The sequence below is a fragment of the Centruroides sculpturatus genome, unplaced genomic scaffold (assembly GCF_000671375.1).
Source record: "Centruroides sculpturatus isolate CEXI.00-Female unplaced genomic scaffold, Cexi_2.0 scaffold635, whole genome shotgun sequence".
Lineage (NCBI taxonomy): Eukaryota > Metazoa > Arthropoda > Arachnida > Scorpiones > Buthidae > Centruroides > Centruroides sculpturatus.
This window is the reverse complement of record NW_019384964.1, coordinates 239,013-264,717: the sequence shown is the minus strand read 5'-3', so window position 1 is coordinate 264,717 and position 25,705 is coordinate 239,013. Positions and strand designations below refer to the sequence as shown.

Genomic DNA, 25,705 nt, shown 5'->3' with positions numbered 1-25,705 from the left:
GATTTATATTAAATAATAACACAAATATTTTCTAATAAAATATATACCTGATTTTCAGCAAGCCATAATGCATTTAAATTAAGTGCAGTTATTGTGATAGGAAGATACTGCAATCTAAATTATAATAAACATATTTTAAAATTAGATTTTTTTTTTTAAACCAAATTATTGTATTACAAAATTTTATAATAGAATATATAAATTTTTAAAGTAATTTAATGAGATACTTTTATAATAATGTAATATAGACATACCTACTGTATATATATATATATATATACAATTATACAAGATATAGAAAATAAATTTGAAACTATAGAAGTTATGTTGATCTTTGTTTACTTTACAGGCAAAGCATGGTGCTGAGTAGAGGAATGAATTCAAGTTATAATATAGTGATGGACAGCACGCTAATCATTTATTACAACAAACTTTTACGATATAAGTGTTAAATTACACACGTAATTTAACGCTTATATCACATCGGACATGCTCCCGGTGGCCCTAGCAGCGTTGAAGAATTGTCAAGCCTCAACCAAGTTCCCAAATATGGAACTCTCCGTTGTTTCAGCACTTACATCACAACCGCAATTCACGTGCACTAGAGGAAATTATGTCAACAGCCATAATGTAAGGCGCTACTTAGAAGCAAACAATTTATGGCTTCTAATCTCGGATAAAGAGAAGAAGTTTGTGTTATGTAAAGAGAAAGATTTTCTAAACAGAGCTACTGACTTTCTCAACCATTCCTGTGCAGTACTCCTACAAGCTGATCCAACTTCTACTGTCCTAAGAAAGGTTAGAAAAATAATATCCCTTCCAACAATTTCAGCTCTTCTCGGACGAGTTGATCCCCCAATGTAGCTTGTCCCAGACTCTTTTTTGAGGTTAAAAAGCATAAGGAGGGCTGGCCACTAAGACCATTAGTTAATAAAAGGACACACCCTGCCTTCCATCTCGAAAAAGCCCTAGCCAAGTTATTAAGTGGGCTCCTGCCTCCCTCCCATCTGGTTACATCTTCCTCGGTTGCAGCGAAGACCCACATATCCTCTGTACTGGACCACATTCCACAAAGTGAGTATACATACTACAAATTGGATGTAGTTGCCCTTTATCCCTCAGTGCCGCAATTCAAGGCAGTTATGCTAGCTAATGCGATGCTAATCAAGAAAGGCTTTACAGCGCAGGAGGTATTAGAATTACGTGAGGCTCTACTTTTCATTTCCGAAAATAATTATTTTCAATTCAGGGGCCAAATATATCTACAGCAACAGGGAGTCCCGATGGGTTCAACACTTTCAGCGGTTATGGCGGAGTTGATCATGAGAAACATAGAGTTCAAGATGTTTAAATTTCCTATTACGATAAAATATCCGCTTTTATATCTTAGATATGTTGATGACATTCTTGTGGCTTGGCAGGACACCCATAAAAATTTCCTCGCCTTCAAAGACCGTCTCGTGACCACTTATCCCACTATTACTTTCACCTGGGAAAAAGAAAAGGAAAATGAAATTGCATTCTTGGACCTAAAAATTAATAAATCCTGAAATAGCACTACATACTCCGTATTCCACAAATTCAGTGGTGTACCTCCTCTAATCCCGGCTACGGCATATCAACCGCAACGTTACGTTAATGCGGCAATTTCACCTTTAATAAGAAGGGCCTTCCTCTTATCATCCAACCAGGCGGCTATTGACACCGAACTTAATATTATCTGCCAAGCGATAAATGAGGCGGGTTACAGCAAAGACAAATTTAATTACATCTTAAATAAGGTAAAAACATCACTCTTTCCCGCCACCACACTACACCGTCCGAAGGAGTCCACAATAGTCCTGCCCGCAATACCATTTTCTGGCCGTGTCACCCTCCGTATTTGTCATATTTTTAGGCGACATGATTTGTTTCTACCGATCTCTCCGCGGCCGAATCTTAGGAGGTTACTGTCCAACGACAGGGATCCTTTATCCACCATTGAAAAATCGGGGGTTTATTCAGTCCCATTAGAGAATGATTTAGGCGGTCGCACCCATTATATTGGTGCGACAACAGAATGTTAGCTAACCATATTTTGGAGCATCAACATTCCATCAGGGACGGCAAGAATGACACAGAACTCGCCAGAATGGTACTACAACACAAGCATACCCCTCTGTGGAATGATGTGGCCATACTAAAACATTGCAACAACAAAAATCTCGTATACATCTGGGAAGCTCTCATCACCAACGTATTAAGGCCCTGCAACATCCCCACACTGGTTTTGCCCCCTTTGTGGATCAGCTTGTACAGTTATATAAAACATTGCAATTAAATCCACAATATAGAGGTGTCAAGCGCATGCGCAGCATAAACGCACGTGCTTTTTATTTAAATATCTTTTTTATATTCTACCGTTGATGTTATTCCAAAATGTTAATTAAGATTGGAATGTTTTTTAAAAATTTTGTATTCAAAAAAGGTTCTTATATCTTCTAATGACCTGAAGAAGATGAAAGTGTGTATCGTCGAAAGCGCTTGTCAATTTAGTGACATACGTGTGTAATTTAACGCTTATATCGTAAAAGTTTTTTGTAATGAATTCAAGTTATTTTGATGATGCAAATCTTAAGTGAACATAAAGTAGCCAAAAAGTTTAACAGGATGTATCCAGTTCAGACTTCCCACCAATCACACATAGTCTGGATATACATACATACATACACATACACTCATGCATTACTGTAACTAGGATTAATAAAATGTACCAAAATCATGTTAAACAGTATACACAGTTATCAATACCATTATAGTCAATCTACTAATAAAAATTATCTGAAAGTATAAATATGTTATCATTGTGAAAATTTAATATGCAAACAATCAATATTGATCAAAATTTCATTTATTAACTATTGCTACTAACAGATATTCTAATTTGATAAAATCACAATTAGAAGATTTATAAGGTTTATTTAAACTTTCAAGAATAAAACCTGTACTTCTTAAAATAAATTCTTTTGACAGAAATTAATTGAAAAATTGGCAAAGCAATGTACTCTATTCTTATCTGACTTATATATAAAGTCAGCAATATTTGTAAGAAAATTTTATATTATTAATAAAAGCTGTTGAGAAGTTATAATGAATATGGAGGAATATAAATAAATAAATAAATAAAATAAAATACTGGAAGGCAACAGAATTTATCAAGTATTTAACTAGGATATTAAATTTAGAAGATGTAAAACAATTCAAAAAAGCAATTCGTCAAGAAAAGAAAAAAAAACAAGAGTAAGACAACTGGAACATCCAGTTGTCTTAATCCAGTTAATATTATGCACTTCTACACATTTCCAATAAATCAGGGATGGTTTACAGTATAATAGCTACATGGTGTGTTGCATACCAGAGTTCGTGGACTTCTATGTTTTGCTGTCCTCAGCTCCACTGGATATCTAACTACAGACATGTGCTTCTGGTCTAGCAACACAATTTGTTTGATATCAAGCTGCACTGAGTAACCACTGACTGGAATTTGACTATAAACCAAACAATGTTGTTGTCAACTTCACTGACAGCTAGCAATATTGCAATTTCATACTGCTGTTGGACTATAAACTAGTTTTCATACTCAGCTTATGCTTTTCAGTAAACCTTGATATTTGAATACTTTCCTATTTATTCTATAAACCTAGTACATTAACAATTTTCTCTTTTATCTCAAACTAAAAGAGGTTAATAATTTAAAAAAACTAAAGGAAAAATAATTTGACAAAAAAAAAATACATTCAAGAACAAAAATCTTTTCAGGTCACTAAAAGAAAACAATTTGACAACTAAAATAAATAAGAGAAAAATAAATCTAAATTAAAATCATAAAAATATAAAGTTATAGTACATATAAGAATATTTAAGACAATTTTTTAGTATACAATAACACAAAAGTTTTACTTTTAAAATAATAAAAAAATTATCTTACCTATTTCCAGAGATGTCTAATACTTTTAAAGAAACAAGACTTCCAACTTCTGATGGTAAATCTTCCAGACAATTATCTCTTAAAGAAAGTACACCTAATTTGGTAAGTTTTCCTATTTCAGAAGGAAGGTTTGTTAACCTGTTGCGATCGACATTTAAATTTGTTAATTTTGTTAAATTTCCTATTGTGACTGGTAGTTTGGTTAATAAATTTTCAGTAAGAATCAATTCCTGAAGATTTGTACAGTTTCCTATAGCAGAATTTAATGTATATAACTGATTTTGATCCACCTAAAATGACAAAATTTATTTTTAAAATTTTAAAGCATCCAAATTAATAGTATTTCATTATTCAATAAAAGAAATTTTAAAATATTTTAACATAATAAAAACTGTTTCTCTAGGTATTTCAATTTATCATCATTAACAATTATATTGCATTACCTCCAATTAAAATTTAATATAATTTTTTTTGAAAAATTCACAATAACATTACTTTTTTCTAATAGGCTGAACATAAAATGAAGTTTTTCACATGTTAAAAATCCTGATAATGTAATTCTAGTGAGACTTATGGCAATATTTAATTAATGTACCATACTAATTGCCCCCCAGGTAGGGAATCAAGCCTGGACGTGGCGAGGGGCCTAGCGGCAAGAGGAGACAGGTACTGGGATCCCAAAAGACTTGTCTTGGCCTTGATCGCTAGTGGAGTCTTATGACTCGAGCCTAAGGTTCCAGAGGTGTCAGAGTATCATAGGCTTTGGGTGGCCGCGTTTCTTTATGCAGCGCTCGAGAAGCGCTTTACAGCGAACCCTCTGAAACCCGTTTCTAAATGCAGCGCTGCAATGTAGCGAACCGTTTCTAAACGTTTGCTGCAAGAGGTCGCTGCAGCGAAGATAAAGCAGCTTTTACGTCCGCTACACGTGTAAAGCAAAATGGACGCTTGTGTGTATAATACGATATTATGCTGTAAAAATAAAAAAGTCGAAGTGACTGTTGATAAAAATATTATGGAAAGATTAAGAAGGATTAAATTTTATGAAATGACTCTGAAAGTTATCTAAAGAATAAGAAAATACTATATTTTAAATATAATTATATATCTTTTATCTCTTTACTTTGTTCACATTTATGGAAAGATAAATGCTCGATTCTTTATATCTCTTTATTTAAATATTGTAGTTCTTTAACTAAAGCACTATTTTCGGCTGTAACTGGAATTAAAGGATAGATTATGACGTCCATGTTTCGCTCGAGCGGAAAGCGTTTCTAAACTATGATGCAGCGACGTGTAGCGATAGCTGCTCGTGACGTCATTTACGCTGCACTCTCGCTGCATAAAGAAACACAGCCGGTCTGTGTACCAAGCCTTTTTAAAGCTTGCTGTCCGACTGTCGTTCTTGGTGGGGGACGACCCTGGCGGGGTTTCTAACATCTCCCTAAACTAGAACCTATCCCCGCTGAGGCGGACGGCTACTAGAGCTGCAAATTGGCATTGTGTCATGCAGACTCACACTAAAACAGAAGGGAGACTAGTGTGATCGGGGCACGGGGCTATCCTTAATAGTATCGGCAATAAGAGGGCCAAAACGAGCCCTCAGTAAGTCCAAAGCTGGAGAATGGTCGCTGCAGCTGTTACCAATATGGTTCCTAAGGAGGACTTGTCTTCGGATGAGATATGCAGAGTGTAGTCGTTTGGACTTGTCCAATGCAAATTGGTTGTCCTGCCGACAGAAGTGTAGGCACTCATTATCCTGCGGTATGATGGTACTTGATAGGAGCGCTGCCAAGTCATGGTAGAGACTCTCGCTTCGACAAACGGTCCTGAGTCCCCCTACTTGTGATGCACATTGTATATTGGGTCGATGAGTTACGTCCCTGATTACACACATAGAAGCACACAGTGGGCGCCGAAACTTCTGGATTCAAACCCCGTGTCGGAACAGAGACTGGAGGCCATGGATCCGACAATCCGCACCCTCTGGGATATGAGACACACGAAGCAAACTCCTGCATCCACCTGATGGCACGGGGCCGATGTTTCCCTTTTACAAGGCAGTTGAATGCAGTCGACTTAGCCTTAGTCCATGGTAACGCAAACCACGTAAAGCTCCTTCAGCCCAGTGAAAGAAGAATCAGCTTCCCAGGAGGAAGACCTGGGCTTTGCACACCCAGGTGCTGGCCTGGGGGCCATGGCCTGCATGCCGAAACTTGTGGGGCAAGAAGTTGCACTCCCAAGCCGAAGCCTTGCTGGTGGCCAGGAGGATAGCACTCTCAGTGGATTGAGGGATTCTGCTAGCTGATGTCTATCCTGACGGGCAGTTGGCAGAGCCGCTCCTCAGCATAGGGGCAACTTCCGCTATGCTTGGGGGGGAGCGGTGCTCAAAGGCCTGACGATGCGTTGGATGGCCATATATGGTCCCAGAGAACTGGAAACGGGAAGAGCGTCTCCAAGTAGGGATAATGGGGAGGCCCACGCCGAACAACCAGCCGGGCTGGGGCAACCTTGGATAGGAGGCCATTCAAATGGGTAGCTGTCCCAGCAGCGGGCCAAGCAGTGATGACCCGGCAACAAGAGGGCCAAAATGGTCCCTCAGTAAGTCCAAAGTCAGAGCAGGCTCTTAAACACATACCCTGATTCTCAAACGGATTCAGGGCACCCGTGAAAGGTTGGGATTACCCCTACCCTACCCTCTTTTATAATTTCTTTCTATGGTTACAATATGAGTGCAAAAAGTGAATGCATTAAGGGTGCTCCAGGTGCAATTGAAGAGCAGACTGAAGCTGAAACTATCATGCCTACCAATTGTCTCGAGATAGAAACCACGACTGGTGCTGACAACACCAAGTCGTTGGAGAGATGGGTCTTGCAGAAGTGCAAACCCGCCAATGACCAAAACCAAAAGCCTGGAGGCAACAGGCCTGATATCATTAAGGTTTCCATACCTGTGGAGTCGGGGAGCTCTGACAAGGACTACGGACCAGAGGCTTTTAACACCGTATCTTCCGGAGGGGAAGAATGGCAAGCTGCTCCTGAGCACAGAAGAAAGAAAAGGCAGGGGTGGCCAAGGCCAAAGCGGGGAAATCAGATGGCATAAAGCCAAAAGATAAACCTGCAAAAGCAAGGGAGAAATCTCCAGCCAGAAACAAAGGCGGGCCTAAAGGCAAGAAAAAGAAAGGCCCTACCGCAACAGCAGCCGAGAACATAAGTTCGGCAGTGGGTGAAACACCGTTGTTAGTGCCCCCTAATCAGAAGGGAGAAGGACTTGAAACAGTTGAAAACAGTAGAACTGCTCTAGACGAAATCCACCAGGAACTCACCGTACTCCTGGGGAAGACTGACACGCGATGTCAGAAGTCTACTTGTGGCATCATCTACAATTTATTTAGCAAAATGGCAGGGATCTTGAATGCCCAAGAGGTAGAGATAGCTTCCCTCCGAGCTGAGAACAAGACCCTGCGGGAGCTAGTAGGTGGCCAACAACCACAGAAGACTCCCATTGAGAAATGCAAGGCACCATGCACGGACCATGCCACGTATGCGGCCGTAGCAGCCCGGCCGGCCTTGCATGTCCAAGAGGGACCAAGGGCGGCAGCCAAGCTGAAAGAGGGCAACAACCACTGAGCATACGCTCTTGGTGTACCCTTAAGATCAGAACATGAGCAGTGACAGTACTCAGGAGCAGCTCAAGTTGTACATTGATCCGATTAAGTTGGGAGTCGGCATCAAAAATGTTTGGTAAATCTGTAATAATGGCATCCTGGTAGAGGTTTCGAAGGGCCAGGCCATCGCCAAACTGTCTAAAACCATGACAAAAGGCCCAGTGGCATTGAGGTAAGCGGTCACTTGCCGACTGCCCCAAAAGCGACGGCCAAGAGTCATACTCTTTGATGTTAGCCCAGACATCAAAGGAAAATGTCTCACGGAGACCACCCAGTTGCAAAATAACATTGAGGCACAGCCTGGGGAACTGTTGTCTTGTTTCCCTCTTAAGGGGAAAGAGGGCCTCGTGAACTGGGTGATTGAGGTCCCTCTCACGGTCTTCCGTGCTCTCCTGCAGAAGGGGAGAATCCATGTGGGTTGGATGCACAACTGGATGAGGGAATACACAGCATGGACCCGGTGCTACAGGTGCTATGCCTTTGGGCATGTAGCCAAAGGCTGTACGGCGGACAGCCAAAAATGTAGCAGGTGTGCCGATGATCACTCATACAAAGAGTGTAAGGCGGCCAAGCTCAGATGCATCAATTGCACCAGGGCCAATAAGAAATTCGCCCTGCAGTTGGGTACCAGCCATTCAGCAATGAATGCCAACTGCCCGTGCTATGTGTGGGAACTTGAACGAGTTCGGGCCAAAACAGACTACAGTCCATCATAATCAGGGATAACGACTCACGTCTTTCTCTACACACTTCAGAGACGAACGAATGACATGGCTGCAAACTATCACAGTTCAACACTGAAAAATGCTGTGCCGCTACCACCCAACTAAGGGTGGAAGTGGTCGAGCGGGATATTGACATCATCCTGCTCCAAGAGCCATATCTTGTACATGGAAAGGTCAGTGGTCTATCACTACAATGGAGCGTTTTTACCCAAGAAGGTGACGAATGTCGTGCCACAGTTATCTTTACACGGAGGAATGTCGACACTTTTGCCCTCCACGTTTCGCCACTCCTGGTGGCCGTCGAAGTATGGCTGCTCGCTTGCACGTGAGTTGTGGTCTCCAGTTATCGCCCGCCGTCACTTAAACTGGAAGGCCTTCTGACTGAACTCAAAAGGGTTATCCTGCCCCATAGTCGGGTAGTCTTGGCAGGCGACTTTAACACCAAGCACTCGCTATGGGGCTCCCCAATTGACGATCCAGACGGGGACATGATGAAGGAAGCGGCAGAGAGTTGGAGGATGCACGTCCTAAACGATTCGTTTGGGATTGCTACCTACTCCTCTCCATCGGGTGAGGGCTAGATCGACCTCACGATCGCGAGTGGGGCTATGCTAAGACAACCTTGCAATGGGAGACTATCGACTCAGAAAGCTGTAGCGACTATCGCTTCATCACCTTCAAAGTGATGTGCGGCTCATTTGCCTGGCCGAGCAGTTGCTACAGACTTACTGTTGGAAACCGCAGTCAGTTTGCCAAATAACTCACGGTTAAGACGGCCGATATAGTCACACAAGTCTCTAAGGTCGAGAGTGTCGGGGATCTGGAGGAAGTTGTGACCAACCTCACCAAAGAGGTCAGAGAAGCAGGAGACTGCACGCTTGCGCAGCGGAGGCCCAACAACCACCGGTCAGTTCCTTGGTGGAGCCAGGAACTGAGTGTCCTGAGGAAGCACGTGAGGGCACTCCGACGATGCTTTCAATGATGCAGGGATAATGACCTTTGGGCTACCAGTACCAGAGGACCAATGCCGAGTACAAGTACAAGTTGAATGATGCTAAAAAGACCTCATGGCTCAGTTTCTGTCAATGTATCGGTGACAAAAATCCGTTCTGCCTTCCATATAAGCTTGTGACGGGAAAGCTAAAACGTATGGTATTGGGGCCCATCAAAAAGCCAGATGGAGCCCTAACATCCACACAGGAGGAGTCAATAGAGGTGCTGCTCCGCTCGCACTTTCTGTGCGATGAGCAGTCCGACAACACCGAAGAACAGAGGCAGCTTCAAAGTGATGCAGAGTTGCCTGTTTACCAGAACCGCCAGCAGGACCTCCACATGTCGCTCATTTCAATGGATGTCGCAGGGGCTTTTGACAATGTCTGGTGGCCATCCATACTGGGTGAGCTGCAGAAGGCGAACCTGCCGATCAACCCAGTAACACTTTCCAGGAGCTTCCTGAGTGGGCACACAGTGGTTTATCAAACCCCAAGCAAGAGGTATGAGAGGATACTGGAAATGGGCTGCCCGCAGGGATCCTGTATAGGACCCCTGTTATGGAACATTTTACCTGAACAGATTTACCAACAAGACATCTCTTTGTGCTATCTGCGACAAGACTGACAGCTCTGACCATTATCTCTTTGACTGCATCTCCCTGGAAGTGGAGCGTCTTACCATTGAATTGATCGCTGGGAGCAAGAACATTCACTGGCCCTGCCAGAACTACAAACTATTAAAAAACAAAGAACTATTTGCAGCATTTTGTAAACTGGTGAAAAGGCATGAAGTTATTGCTCCTCTTGCCATTAGGGAATGGTTTGTCATCATCTGCCCTGGACTTTAGTCTGCAAATTTATATCACGTACCTCAGAAAAAAACCTTTAACCGATGCGAAATAAAAATTTAATAGTACAAACGTTTTCAGACCCCTCCTGGGTCCATCTTCAGGCAAAAATCATTTGAAGATTTACGAAGTACGAAAAATATTCGTTTAGAACGATTTTTAAAAACATAACTATATTTTAACATGACTATATTGATGACACAAGATGCATGGAAGCAGAGAACAACGCCATAGACAAATTGCACTCTAGGGTTAAACGATTCTCCAACACAAAATTAGCATCAAGATTAGGTATGCAGAATATCGTCATGGATGCACCTGACACCCCCAAGTTATTTGCATATGCAAAAATTCACAAACAAGACCAGAAATTGAGACCAATTGTGGACAAGACCAAGTCCCCTACATGCATGTTAGAAGTCTCTTTGCACAAAATGATCGCGCCACATTTAGAAGGGTACAGATACACGATTTCTAATGCAGTTGAATTAGCAGAGCTCCTCATGGACACTGAACATCCCAGCTTTATTACGATCCTGGATTTCCGATCACTATATCCTTCGATCGAGATTCCTCCATGTTTTTGCAGCATCAGGGACTTACTGTTTACAATCGTAGGCAATGAAGAATTCCACCAACAAGTTTTAGAGTTGTCCCACTTGATTTGTTACAGCTCGATCTTTCAATTCGGAGGTCTTACGTACACGCAAGGTAAAGGGGTCCCCATGGGCAGTTCTGTCTCCGGGGATCTATGTGAACTAGTAATCAGAGAATTAGAGAGAAAAATACTTCTGAATTTCCTCCAAAACATCATAATTTACAAACGATACGTTGACGACATCATTGTTCTCTGGAGAGACTCCGAACATCACCCAATTTGTGGATCAAATGAACGACAATCCATATGGTCTTACCCTGGAGGTCAAACAGCACAGCGACTCATCGGTGCATTTTCTGGATTTGAATATTGACTTTGGAGGACCGATCATACACACCACCGTGTACCGCAAACCATCAGACAATCCAACTTATATCCCGGCAGACTCATGTGACCCTGTCCAATACAAGATGGCGGCGTTCAGGGCTCTAGTTAAAAGGGCTCACTCACACTCTTCTACTCAAGAGGCCTTAGAACAGGAAATACAATACCTATACGAAGTGGCCAAACAGCATGGATACCGTAACATCATACAAAAAATGTCGCAACGGTTTGGAGAAACGATGTCTCCTTCTAAAAGAATTAACTGCAAATTTATGTTGCCTTGCTACATTTGTATACAGTTTGTAAATACTTTTGTACATTTTTAATCTTGTAATACACCTCACCTCACTTTTCCTTTGGTTTTGCTAATTTCTAGCAATTTTTGCCGTTTTTACTGTCCTCCTCTTTACCATTGACATTGTATTTACTTATTGTACCCATTCTATTATTTTGTATATTCATTGTATTCCTAATATTGTTAACCTCACTATTGTTATTCTTTTTGTTATTATTACCACCTATAAACACTTCTTTCAATATCACCGATATAAAACTTTACCTCTTATTCTTGTACCTACTACCTCGGCTATGCCTTGCAAAACCAAGTATGTATTTTTTTTTATACGTTCAATAAAGATTGATTGATTGTTATGGAACATTCTAGCAGATATGGCACTGAAACTCATCCTACCAGATGACGTCCAGCTGCAGGCTTATGCAGACAATCTGTTGCTAGTAGTTGCAGGCTACAGTAGGCGCAACATGGAGAGTCGTGGCAACGAAGCAATAGAATGGCTTGTTCATTGGGGAGAGCTGCATAAGCTCTCCTTCAGCCCTGAGAAATCAGAGGCCCTGACGGTGGCCTGAACCAGAGTGTTGGCATGCCGGCTGATATACTGGATTAGGGGAATCCCCATCCAAAGGGTGAAGGAGTTAAAGTACCTCGGTGTTATCATCGACCAGATGCTATGTTGGACGCACCACCTGAGGAACATTCGAGACAGAACAGATCTCATGATAGCAGCACTATGAAGGCTGGCCAGACAAGACTACAGGCTTAGTGGGGAGGCACTTTGGTCCATCTAGAAGATGAGTGTAGAGTGCATTATCTGCTATGCCTGTGGTATCTGATGGAAGGACTCTGCCAATGTCAAGCAGAGCAGAACATTACTCACGATACAGCGTCCTGTCGCCTTGTGGATTTGCAGGGCATACAGAACTGTGTCAACGGAGGTGGCCCTGGTCTTGGCCAGACTGCTTCCGCTGCCTCTGGTAGTCAGCCAAGAGGCAGCCTTCTATCGGACAACTGTAAAGGGCACAGAGGCTAAGCACTGTAATCAGACATACCCAGTCAGACTCAGACATCAGACAGGGTGGACCCTGTCTGATGTCTGAGTCTGACTGGGTCTGAGTCTGAAGGTCCACCCTGCCTATAGGATTGGACTAGATTGGAATGCCGGTGAACCGGCAAATATCGGTGTTGAAATATACACCGATGGCTCAAAAGACGATAGCTCAGTAGGTGCCGCATTCTGCATCTACTGTGACAGAGTTCATGCATGTAGTCAGTCAGTCAGACTGAATGAGGAGGTGTCTGTGTTCTAGGCAGAACTGGTGGCCCTGGCAGGGGCATCCCAATGGATCCTACTACATCCGGGTCAGGAGCCAGTCACAGTGTACTCTGATAGCCAGTTGTCAATTCAGGCCTTGAGTGACGGGTACCATCGTGATCCGCTGGTACATGAGATCAAACATAATGAACTGAGGCAAAGGCACAAACAACACGTTGCCTTGCGGTGAGTCCGAAGCCACATCAGGATCCCGGGCAATGAACGTGCCGATCAGTTGGCAAAGGCGGGAGCCAGTGGCCCGTTTGTAACAAGGACGGTAGAACCCTCGACTACATACATTAAGGATGCATTGTTACAGAGATCAATGGCACACTGGCAAGAGCGCTGGAATCAAAGCATGGTAGGTAGGTCAACTTACGCCTTTGTTCCTGAGGTTGGCCAAACTCCAGTCAGTTGTGATTTCAGACTGATGCAAATATTGACTGGTCACGAAAGGTTTCCCCCACTTCAAGTCCAAGTTTGGACAAGGAGATGGTAGCTGCCCCTGTGGGTGTCCTCGCGGCGACACAAGACACTACATACTTGACTGTCTTCTTACAGAGGACTTCCACCTAGGGGTTGACCAACTCAACAGGAATAAACCCCCTGAACAAGTACTTCGAACGCTAGCAGCTAGTAAAGGAAACTTAAAGAAACTAAAGGATTTGATGGGAAAAGTTATGGATCTTTAACACACAAGGGCCCTCTTTATGGAGAGGACCCAGCTGTCCGTATAATTATTTATCTATAAAGTTGTGAGCTATAAAGGTTTAGTATTGTGGACCAAAGTGCAGAATAGGCTGCACAATACAAAAGTTATGCCAAGTTAGAGAGCTGGGCCGGGGTGCGGACGGGAGCCCGAAAGATGTACCATATGGCCCAGCCGTGTTGTCCCTGTCTAGCGTGTCAGGTACCGACCAGTCGATGAACAAGGCATAGTCTTTTTAACCCTGTAGTGCCATTAGGCGGGGCAGGGAAAGAGTTCCCTTATGAGACACACTAATTGATATTAAAATTAATTAAGATAAAGATTATTTAGAATGAAAACTATAAAGTAAGCATCTATCATTTTAAAGTAGAATCATTAACATAAACATTCTCCTCAAAATAAGAGTAAAATGTAATCCCAACAGCCTATATTGGAAGATTCACCAATTAGGAAAATAAATCTATTCTATCATAAATTAGCCAGTAATATGAAAAGTTGAAACTATTTTTGTAAAATGGATAGTATGCCAAACAATACAAAGATGCAAAAAATCCAAGAGAAAAATGAGATTACAGAGAAGGAGGATTGGAAGAGACAAGGTAATGGAGTTGACCCAAACTAAAAAGAAATAAGAAAACACTATGGTCCAAGTTAAGAATAAAGTTCCAAGAAGAGACTTTGTAGAAGGAACAATTAAGATATTAAGATAAAGACAATAAGTTTTACTCCTCCCACCTTTTGGACACTAAGAAAGACTCTTTATCAAGCCAGACTGCCACATTGGAAGTCAGCTGGCGCTAAATCAGGGCTATACACTGGGTGTTTAAAGGTGGTGAAGACTTCCACCTAGCTTAAAACTTTTTAATGTGTGAAGACTTCTCCTCTTTCCTGAACTGAAAACGTGGCTAGTAGGGCAGAGGTTCGAGACTAATGATGATCTTCAAAACAATGTTAGGGCCCATCTCAAGTCATTGGTGGCAACATTCTATGACAAGGGGATGGAAAAGCTCATCCAGAGAAATGACAAATTCCTCAATCTTTACAGTAATTATGTCGAAAAGTAACCATGTTTATACCTAACTTTTGGTAATAAATTCATTTTGTTATTTATATTTGTCTTTGTTTTATGGACCATCAGAACTAAAAAACAAATAGCCCTCATATGTTAAAGATTAAAAAATAAAGCACATTTAACATATCACAGACTATTTTATCATAAAAATAAACATTTTGCAATAAATTAAAAAAACATTTTTTTTATTTCCAAAAAGCAAAATTTAATATTAAATACTTACTTTAAAAATAACTAATTTTTTAAGTTGACCAATGCCATCAGGTAATACTTCTATATTATTCTGGGAAAGATGCAAATCAGTAAGATTTTCTAAACCTGCTATTTCATTAGGAAGTACTTCTAACTGATTTTCACTAACGTCTAAACATGTCAGTTTTTTCAAATTTCCAATATCCTGAAAAATAAAGCATTACATAATTATTAAAATATTTTAGTTTTATTATAAAAATTTATTTTAAATACTGAATTAACTTTCTATTATCTTGTGGAAAACTGACACAAAACAAAAAACAGTTTACATAACCCACAACACCAAATAGTTTGCTTAAAAAAACTGAAACAATTAATTAAAAAACACTTTTATTCATACACAAATTAAGCTTCTTCAGTTGAATTCCAACTTGAATAGTTCAAATGGTCATGATTTATTCCCAATTAGAAGACTATTAGTTTAGTAAGTTTGTTAATGCTGCTTTTACATTGCACATATGAAGGCTTACAAATATTCTTCCTCTGCAACTATATTAAGATTGGAATTAAGTATTAATTAACAACTGTGTGTAACAGTGGGTTTTCAGCTTCTTGGTTTCACTATATGGCAGAATTAAATAAAAATTATTTCCACTCACCATCCTAACGCCAGAAGAAAAGAAGATATGCTTTTCATTCATTTCTATGCTCTTTGCAGGCAGCATAACCTATAAACTGTTAAAAGTTTTGTAAGAACGTTCCTTTTCAGATATCGTGAAATCCTTGTTGACACTACACAGATTATGTTATAATGATAGAAACAAATGGGAAAAAAGAGAAAAATCAGGCATATAACATACCATTGAAAAAGGAAGGAAGAGTTAGTTTAATAAATGTTGAGGCAACCGAAACTTAAATAAGTATATCACAGAACATCAAAAAGATGTTTAATATTGAAAAACAACAGTAGCTTTAGTTGTCTTAGCTTCAGATGAGAATTAACAACAAAATGGAATGTAGTGAAACTTTTCATTTTGTTTCATTTTGGCCATATTAAACAAAATCAATAAATTTTATTCTTGGCAAAAGCATTATATATAAAAACATTTCATCGAATCTAACGAAAGCAACGTTTCCACACTTAAAATATCAAACATAAAGAATTTCATTATTGCAACTGTAGAAGGATAATATTTTGTATTTTACATCAAACATTTAAACCATCTGAACCTAACTATTCAAATTTGAATTTAATCCATTTCAAACTATTGTCAACTGAAGAAACTTATGACATCTTATGACTTATTTACACTTCTGCTGCAGATCGTTGTGATCTGCAGCAAAAGTGTAAATTTGTCATAAAGGATAATAATGTTAAAAAACTGTATGTATATTATAGAGTTTCAATCATTTTACCATATTGGAGAGGTGCTGTTTCTACTGCTATAAACACCTGAGACTATTGCTATAAACATCTCAACTGAAGAGGGCTTAAAATTGAAAGTCAAAATACATTTTGATAATTTATAATAGTGAATATTGTTAAATAAAGGTTTTATGGTCTCCAGTTTGATTTATTGTCCTCGAATAGATAGTGGCAACTGAAGCATATTTTGACAAGATTGTCATATTAAAACAGAAGTGGACAGCATGCCGACCATTTAATAGGAGAAAGTTTTTATCATATAGGCTTTAAATTACAAATAAATGACACTAGACCAACAAGTGCTTTCAACGATAGTTAATCATCAAAAGCATATACAATAAAACACGCATGGTTATAATTATAACCGTGCATGTTTTTATTTAAAAATTGTTTTATGTTCTACTATTGCTTCCATTCCAAAATGTTAATATGCTTGGAACAGTCAGTTATTTGTAGTCAAAAAAGGAATTTAACTGTTTTTAACAACCTGATGAAGACAAAAATAATTATCGTTGAAAGCGCTTGTTGGTCTAGCAACATTTATTTGTAATTTAACACCTGTATGATAAAAACTTTCTCCTATTGCCATATTAAATATATGTAAACTATTTTAAATTTAAATTTGCTTTAAATTAAATTACTATCAAATATTCATCTTTATATTTTAATTCCATAATTATTATAACAAATAACAAAATACGTTGAATGAATTATTTATTTCATACTATAAGAGAACATATATAAGCATCGTTATGTAAAAAATTTTAAATACCTTTGGCAGAGTAGATATATCATTGCAGTCTAACCAAAGTTCTTGTAAATTTGTCAATTGACCAATAACAGGTGGCTGAAATTTTACAACAAAACCATTATTAATTACATTCTTTAAAAAATCATCATAAATATAAAGAAATAAATATACCAAGTCCTTAATCTGATTGCTTCCTAAATCAAGCTGTTCCAATTTGACCAAAAATGCAAATGAAGATGGTAGTGACTTGATAAGATTATCCCTCAGTTCCAAAGACTGCAAATTACTCAAACTAAGAGTAATAAAAAATAAGAATAAAATTCATAATTATAAACCTAATTTCAAAACTCTTTCATTAATGCATTTTGTGTGAATCATGAATTTTAAGTATTTAAATTAATGCATGATTATTTGCTTACAATTCTTAAATTCTTTTTCAACATTTTTCTAGCAATAATTTTATCATAGCTTTTGGGGTGTCTCTTGACAGGCGAAGGTGGTGGAGTGATTACCTCAAGAGAACAGTTGACTCTACATTGAATGATATTGGTGTGCTCCCAGAGGAAAATGCAACCTCAAGTGAAATGGATTTATAAAAATAGACTATCCCTGCTATTGATATTATATTTATTATTTATTTCTGGTATAGAATCTAATCCAGGACCACTGTCTAGATCACCTCAATATAGTGGACATACAGATATGCAAAAGAACGAGAAGGGAAGGCCTCGCAATGCTAATACTAAAGTTATAGACAAAACAAATATACTAGAAATTGTGTCCAGTCAGGAAATTCAGCTAGAAGAACAAGACTACAATAGAGGTGAATTAATTGACGTCAGATCACCAAAAATACAAGATTACTATCACACCATACGAGAAATAGACACTTCAACAGCAGAAGAACAAAAATATTCGCTGAAATCCATATATGATTTAATTCAAAAAAAATTCACTCAATTAAATAATGAATTACAAAAGATCAAAACAGAAGTAAACATTCTGAAAGAAGAAAATAGAGCTTATCAACTGGAAACCAAGAAAATCACACAAAAACTGGAAGTACTGCACCAAACTGGAAGTACTGCATATTGGTAGTCTCATTCAAATTATGATGCTCCATCATCTACAAAAATTTGGCTATCAGCCGATAGTTCTGCTTGGATTTGGACTTATTAATATAGGATAATTCCCACACTAAAGGTATGCTAGAATTTGAAATAGATCAATTAATAAATGAAAAAATGAACAAGAATATAGTAATTATTAATTTTCCATTTAAAACCTTTGAATATTTAAACAAAATTGAACATTTTATAACAATGGAACTAGGCATAACAAATAGTCCAATAGATAGTTTAATTAAATTAACTAATAATGAATATTTCTCAACGTTAAGCCTATGGTGAAAATTGTATTATCCTCAACATATGATAGAAATTTAATACTTAAAGAATTTTGGTCTAAGAAACCTAAAATTAATTTAGATGAACAGAAAAAATTATATTCAAAACAGACCTGTGTAGAAGATCAAGCTTGAGGAGAAAAAATTTGATTCCAATAGTCCAAAAAGAAAAAGCCAAAGGCAACAAAACAATAACGAAAGATGATTATTATATAAATAAAGAAAATATCTACACTTATGATCTCAACTTAGATAAAATTATACAACTAAAGAGTTTTTTAGGACTGAGTTGAATGATTTATCAAATAAACACACAATAAAATCTTGTGCGCCCATGTTTCTTTGGAAAACAGATGATACCACAAACTCAGAGATAATAGAAAATAATAATCAACAAAGGAACAGATTAAATCAGTTGAATATAGTTATAGATTTGCCACTAGAAATAAGTTCCACTAAAAAGAAATAATTCGAAAATTTTCTTTGTATTTTTGAATATTCAGGGACTCCAAAGAAAACTATATACAGACATATTTCATGGTTATTTGAAATCTAATACAGTTAATTATTGGTCTGTCTGAAACTTGGTTGGTCCAGCTAAATGTAGAAGAAAAAATATATTTGGAATGAACTTTTTAGTATTAGAAAGTAAAGCTCAAAGAAATAGTAAATTCGGTCGTCCCTCTGGAGACCTTTTATTATTAATAAAAAAAATCTAGGAAAACTGAAGTCTTGGAATGTCGATAATAACTACATCCTAGCTGAATTAGAGCTTTGTCAATGTTTAAATATACTCTGGGGAGAAACACGTTTAGGAATTATACTCATATAACTAGCACCAAATACAGATAAGAAGAGTATCTTACTAGAAATTTATAAAATGATAACACAAAGAACTAATATTATAGACTTGTGGATAATAGGTGATGATGCTAATAGCCGAATAAGTAAAATAATGGATACCAAAAATAAAAATAACAATGGAATTATAATACTATTGATAGAATATCTAAAGATAAAGAAAGTAACTTAGGAGGAAGATTATTACTAGAATTTGTACAAGATAATAGTTTATATATATTGAATGGAAGATTTCCAAGCAATTGTCCTGCAGAATACACACATTTGTCAAATGTTGGTAAATCTAATTGACCATATAATTTGTTCGAAATTTGTTCTAAATAAGATTAAGGAATTTAGGGTGTTAAATAATGATATTTCTGACCACTTCCCTTTGTAATTAGAATTAATTGGTGTTCCATACAAAAACAGAGAAGATCAAATTCAAAAAATAGGCAAACCAATAGAAGGGAAATGGGAAGAAGTTTTAATCTGATAAAATTTAAAAATGAATTCAACAATGAATTGTTAATGCTACAAGATTGTGAAAATAATACAATGGCTATACAGAAATATGGTAATTTAGTAAATATAATTGATCAGTTTCATTATAAAATTTCTTGGAAAAATAATAAAATACAACCTAAACAAGTCTGGTTTGACAAGAGTTGCTACCTTCATAAGATTAATAAACAATGTAGCTTACAGCATTTTAGAAAAATGAACTTGGAGATAACATTGAAAGAATATATAAGGAACAAAAAATTTATTAAAATCTAATTAAAGCAAAAAAGAAAAAATATTATTCTGAAATGAGTGAAGTTAATGGCCAGAGATACCAAAAAATTTTGGACTATTATTAATAAAGTTAAAAATAAATCACAAACCACAGAGCCCAAATACTATGTAAGTTATAAAAATTGGAAACAATACTTAGAGAAATTTTCTATTACCTACAAAAATAAATACAAAGAACAGAAACTACAATGTATTACGATTACAACTCAACAAATAACAGAAATATTCAATTCCACCCGGCAGTCCGGATAACTCGGCCACAAAATAATAATCAACACACCTTAGTAATTCCAGCAACGAAGTATTTAATAAAATAATAACATTTTCGATTATATTTAATAGTCTTCTTCAGTTAACCTCTTCAAAACGAAAACGTTATTATTTTATTAAATACTTCGTTGCTGGAATTACTAAGGTGTGTTGATTATTATTTTAAGCATTTATATTCCAGTAAGTTATTTTATTTTATAACTCGGCCACACCCTGGCAAGGCAAAAAAATCCTTAGTTAATTAATTTCCATTATAGACAGCTTTATGCCTCATAAAGTATTTTTCTGAGGTCTGTCTTATCAGGTAAATTACTGTACACAGTGTATTCATTAATTTTCATTTTCATGTAGTAAAGGCTCTATGCCTTCATAAAGGACGTACTTTTCCTTTGTTTAAGGGTATTTGGGCAGTTTATTCTCTGTTNTTTCCTGTAATAAAAATACATAAAAAATTATAATTTCATTTCAAAACTCTTAATCAATATTGAAATGTTGCAATAGAATTTTTATTGATAAATAAATAAAAATTAATTGCTTATATTCATTAGGTTTTTTAGATCAAATACCTTTCTTAAATGTTTTTGTGGTGTACATTTTTGATTAAAAAAGTTAAGTTAATTTTAATAAATTATAAACTGGTGAAAACTTTATGTATATATTATTATATATTTCTGAGTAAATATTTATTATATATTTCACCAATTTGGAATCTAACAAAATATAAAAAATTTGAAACAATTCAAAATAAATTTATATGAAAAATTTTTACTCTGGACTATAATATAGCTGGTTATGCTCTTAGAATTGAACTCAATATATTCAAATTAACTCCCTTCTTTGTTAAAAGATATATTAATTTTTTATATAAGATTAGAGACGACAACTTACCGACTAAATTGTTATATTTGTTATATAAAAAATTTTATCACAATCCTCAAAAAAGTTCTTGGATTAGTCAAATGAGAAATATTGTCAATGAATACGGAGTTTCTTTAACGCCATTTTAGAAAATTTAGAAATTAGTGAATTTATAAGAAAACAACTAATCCAAAATACATTCGAAATTACTTTGGCTCAAGACATTGAAGAAATCCATACAAGAAGAGAACCTAAATGGTATAATATTATATTAGATTACCCCTTTAATAATAATTATATGCTAACTAATATGTCGTTTACAGTTAAGAAATTTTTTATTCAACTGAGATTAAATAGCAAGATGATTATAGTTAATAATAGAATTTATGAGTTTTCAAAAATTATTTGTCCTAGATGTCAAGAATTATTTACTAAGTATCACATGTTTTGTGAATGTGAAAAAGGTTATGAACTAAGGAACAAAATGGATTTATATCAATTAAATTTCCTTAAAGATGAAAATCAAATGTATCATTTGTTTCATGAAGCAAATACTGTAATGATTTATAAATTATACAATTATGCAAAAATCTTCTGTAATCAACCTTGTTAAAGTCTAAAATATTTGAACTAAACCAATTAATGAATGTAATAAAATAAACAGATGATACCAAATGATATTATGAATGCTACAATTAATGTGTAAACAATGTAACAACACCCTGTAATAACAGGCTATGGACTAATATGACTAATAAATTTATTTATTATTATTATTATTATTATATTGGGTTTTGTGAGTTACACTCGGTTCACACCAGTGGCTGTGTACTATGCCAGACCAGAGTCAAGGCATAGCAACCAAAACAAAACTAAAATTAAATAAGTGTGTCAGTGTGTGTGTCTGTATTCAGGAATTTCCTAACAATGTGGCATGTATTCAATATAGTGGCCTTCTGTAGTGTGATGTATGTATTTCTACTCAATTGTAATGTTCCCAGGCTTTTGTGTAGTGTGTGTGGTATCACACCTGTACAGGAGAGAACGACATGTACAATAAGCACCCTATCCATCCTCCACAAATACCTTATTTCCTGGGCGAGTTCTGTGTACTTGCTAATTTTTTCAGTGCATGTGTTTTGTACATTGTGAGTGTTTGGAATGGATATGTCTATAATGTATGTGATTTTATTGTGTTTGTCAATGAGTGTGATGTCTGGTCTGTTGTGGTAAATTTTTTTTCTGTGATTACGGCTCTCTCATAATACAGTTTGTGCGTGTTGTTTTCCAATACTGTCTGTGGAATATACTTGTAGTATGGTTCATGAATGTCTACCAAGTTGTGTTTCTTTGCAAGCTCTTGGTGTATTATATTTGCTACTTGATTATGTCTGTGTAAATTATCTGTCTGTGCCAAGAGCTTGCAACCAGAAGTAATGTGCTGTATAGTTTCTGGCATGATGTGACATTTTCTGCATGTCTTATTTGTGAGAGTTATGTCTTTCAGTATGTGTTTTCTGTAGTTTTTAGTATTTATGACCTGATCCTGTGTGGCAATCATAAATCCTTCCGTCTCCCCAAAGAGGCATCCCCGATCTAACCAGCTGTTTGACGCAGTTTTGTCAACAAAATCCTGGGCCAGGTCATAAGGATGCCTGCCATGGAGTGCCTTTCGAGCCCACGATTGCTTGATGGTGTCTATGCTTTTTATGTGTTGTGTCATGTCTGTATGATGTGAGTGTAAGTTTAATGGTGTGTTATTTGAGTCTGCTAGAGTTACTGCTTTATGTAACTGTGATGTTTCTTGTTTCTTGTAGAAAAACTCTCGCAGTGACTGTATTTGTTTGTAGTGAAGGTTAACTATGTCAATCAGGCCACGTCCGCCTTCTTTACGTGGAAGGGTTAATCTTTCTGTGGCGGATTTAGGATGATGTTGTTTATGCTTAGTAAGTGTTGTTCTTGTTTTCCTTTGGAGTTGCTCGAGATCTGTGTGAGTCCAATGTATAACTCCAAAAGAGTATGTGAGTACTGGGATGACATATGTGTTTATTGCTTTAACTGTGTGTTTTGCATTTAACTGTGTTCTGAGTATAGCGTTTAACCTACTTTGGTATTCTTTAATTAATCTTTGCTTTATTTGTGTATGTTCTGTTAGTTTGGCCTGTTGGAATCCTAAATACTTGTAGAACTCGCCCTCTTCCATGGATTCAATAACGTCTCCATTTCCAAGTGCAAAATCTTCTTTCTTCAGGATTCCTTTTTCTATGTGAAGTTTTTTGCATTTGTCTAAGCCAAACTCCATTTGTATGTCCTTAGTGTATGAATGTGTGATTTGTAGGAGTTGATGAAGTTGTTTTTGTGTGGATGCATAAAGTTTTATGTCGTCCATGTACATGAGATGTGAGAGTGTAAACTGTGTTGTTTTTTCGTGTCTGATATTGTAGCCGTATTGCGTGTTGTTTAACATGTTGGATAATGGATTCAGGGCTAGGCAGAACCAGAGAGGACTCAAGGAATCTCCTTGAAAAATTCCTCGCCTAATGAATATTTCGTTTGTTTGTATGGAAGTGTTACTAACCCTGAGATGTAGTGTTGTTCTCCAGTGCTGCATAGTGTTTTCGAAGAATGCAATGAGTGATGGATGTATTTTGTACATGTGTAGAATATGTAGCAGCCAACTGTGTGGAACACTGTCGAATGCTTTTCTGTAGTCTATATATGCCATGTGTATGTTTCTGTGTTGTTTGTGTGCTTGCCGTAGAATGACTGAATCTATGAGTAACTGTTCTTTGCATCCCCTGTGATTTCTACGGCAACCTTTTTGTTGTTCTGTAAGAATGTCGTGTTCTTCAACATGTTTGTATATTTTGTTTGTGATACAGGATGTCAATAATTTGTAGAGTGTTGGAAGACATGTAATTGGTCTGTATTGTGTGGGGTCTGTGGTTTTGTTGTTTTTAGGTTTCATGTAGGTAATGCCCCGAGTAAGAAATTTTGGCATGTCTTGTGGATTGATGATGATGTGTGTTAGATGTTTAGCTAGTTCCTGGTGCAGTGATGTAAACTTTTTGTACCAGAAATTGTGAATGTTGTCTACACCAGGTGTCTTCCAGTTGTGTGTTCTGTTAACAGCGTAGCGAATGTCGTGTATGTTTATTTCAGCACAGGGCATAGTTGGTATGTTATGCAAGTTTCTGTTCTCCTCCTTGATCCAGCCTGCATCAGCATTGTGTGTAACAGCATTGGACCAAAGAGAAGACCAATAAGTTGTGAGTTCTTCTTCTGTTGGTGTGCCACTGTGCTGTGTATCAGTGTTTGTTTTGGTACTGATTTGTCTGTAGAAAAGTTTTTCATTGTTTGTGAATAATTTATTTTGTTGTTTTCGTAATGTACATGTTTTGTATCATTTGAGTCTACGTGGTTTGGCTGCGAGTTTCTTGTGGTGTATCACTGTATTCTGTAATGTGTGTGTTGTGATGTTCATGTTTTGTGTGTGCTGTGATGTTCATGTTTTGTGTGTGTTTTGATTTTCTTGAAAATGTTTTTGAGTTGTTTCTTTAATTTGGGGGTTATGTTGTTTTTAGTGTATTGTGCCAGCCTGCCTAATTGCTGTCTAATGTCATTTATTTGTGTTTCTATTCTTCTCTGCCAGGCAGGCTTGTGATAGAATTGTGTTTTGTGTGTGTCTATCTGTGATTGTATTTTCAGACCATGGTGTGTTACTACTGTGACTGCCCCAGCATAAACTAATGTATGAATGTCTGAGAGTGTAGAAATTGAATGAATGTAGTTTGGTAGTAAGTGAGTGTTTACATAATTTAGTGTTTTTCCTACTACCTTTGACGTGTTGATTTTTGGTATTCGTGGTCTTTGTGTGGGATCTGTGCCTGTATATTTAGCGAGTGTTTCCTGAAATATAAGTGAGAGTGTATTAACTAAATCTATATTTATGTTATCAGTGATGGATGAGGAAGTGTCTGTAGTATCATTAATGGTAGTTGTTGTATGTGCCCTATTATCAATGCTTGTTGCTGGATTATCCTGACTTATTATTATTATTATTATCATCATCATCATCATCATAATAGCTTTTAAAATAAAAATATAATTTATGTCTATATAAAAATGTATCTGTTGCCTTTAGATTAATATATCATCATCTTAATTTATTATATAAATATGTTTTATGTACTTCAGAATTAATTAATTAAGTTTAAATAATATCAATAATAAAACTTACCTTCCAAAATCTCCAGGAAGTTGTGTTAGTGTAACATCATTTAAACCAAGTACAGTTAAATTTCTCAACTGTACAAATCCATGAGGAAGCCTGACAACAAAAATTATTTCTTGTTATTTAAAGCATTTAGTATAAACTTTTTAAAATAAAAATAAATGTTTTAAGAAAAGAATTTAAATGCACCAAACAAAATTTAGTAAAATACTACTGAATTTTGTTTGATTACAAAACTAAATTTTATATTCAAACACTCAGTTCTGGCTTCTTTACTAGCTGCAATTATTAATTATTAAAACTTTTAACTAGTTTAATAAGTCAAGAATTATTTTAAAAATTTTTATTTTTATTCAAAATA

The 25,705-nt window shown here is 36.7% G+C and overlaps 1 protein-coding gene across 1 annotated transcript in view; it reads right to left on the bottom strand.

The window, feature by feature from the left end:
• Positions 1-8: 8 nt before the first annotated feature.
• Positions 9-25,705, bottom strand: part of LOC111632487 (protein lap4-like) — an 86,790-nt gene continuing 61,093 nt past the window's right edge. Inside the window, exons 4-9 of the mRNA XM_023376905.1 lie at positions 25,351-25,440; positions 17,111-17,231; positions 16,961-17,035; positions 14,794-14,967; positions 3,968-4,257; positions 9-114 (exon numbers count right to left, since the gene is read on the bottom strand). Coding sequence (XP_023232673.1) covers positions 9-114; positions 3,968-4,257; positions 14,794-14,967; positions 16,961-17,035; positions 17,111-17,231; positions 25,351-25,440 — 856 coding nt within the window. The remainder of the gene's footprint in view (positions 115-3,967; positions 4,258-14,793; positions 14,968-16,960; positions 17,036-17,110; positions 17,232-25,350; positions 25,441-25,705) is intronic.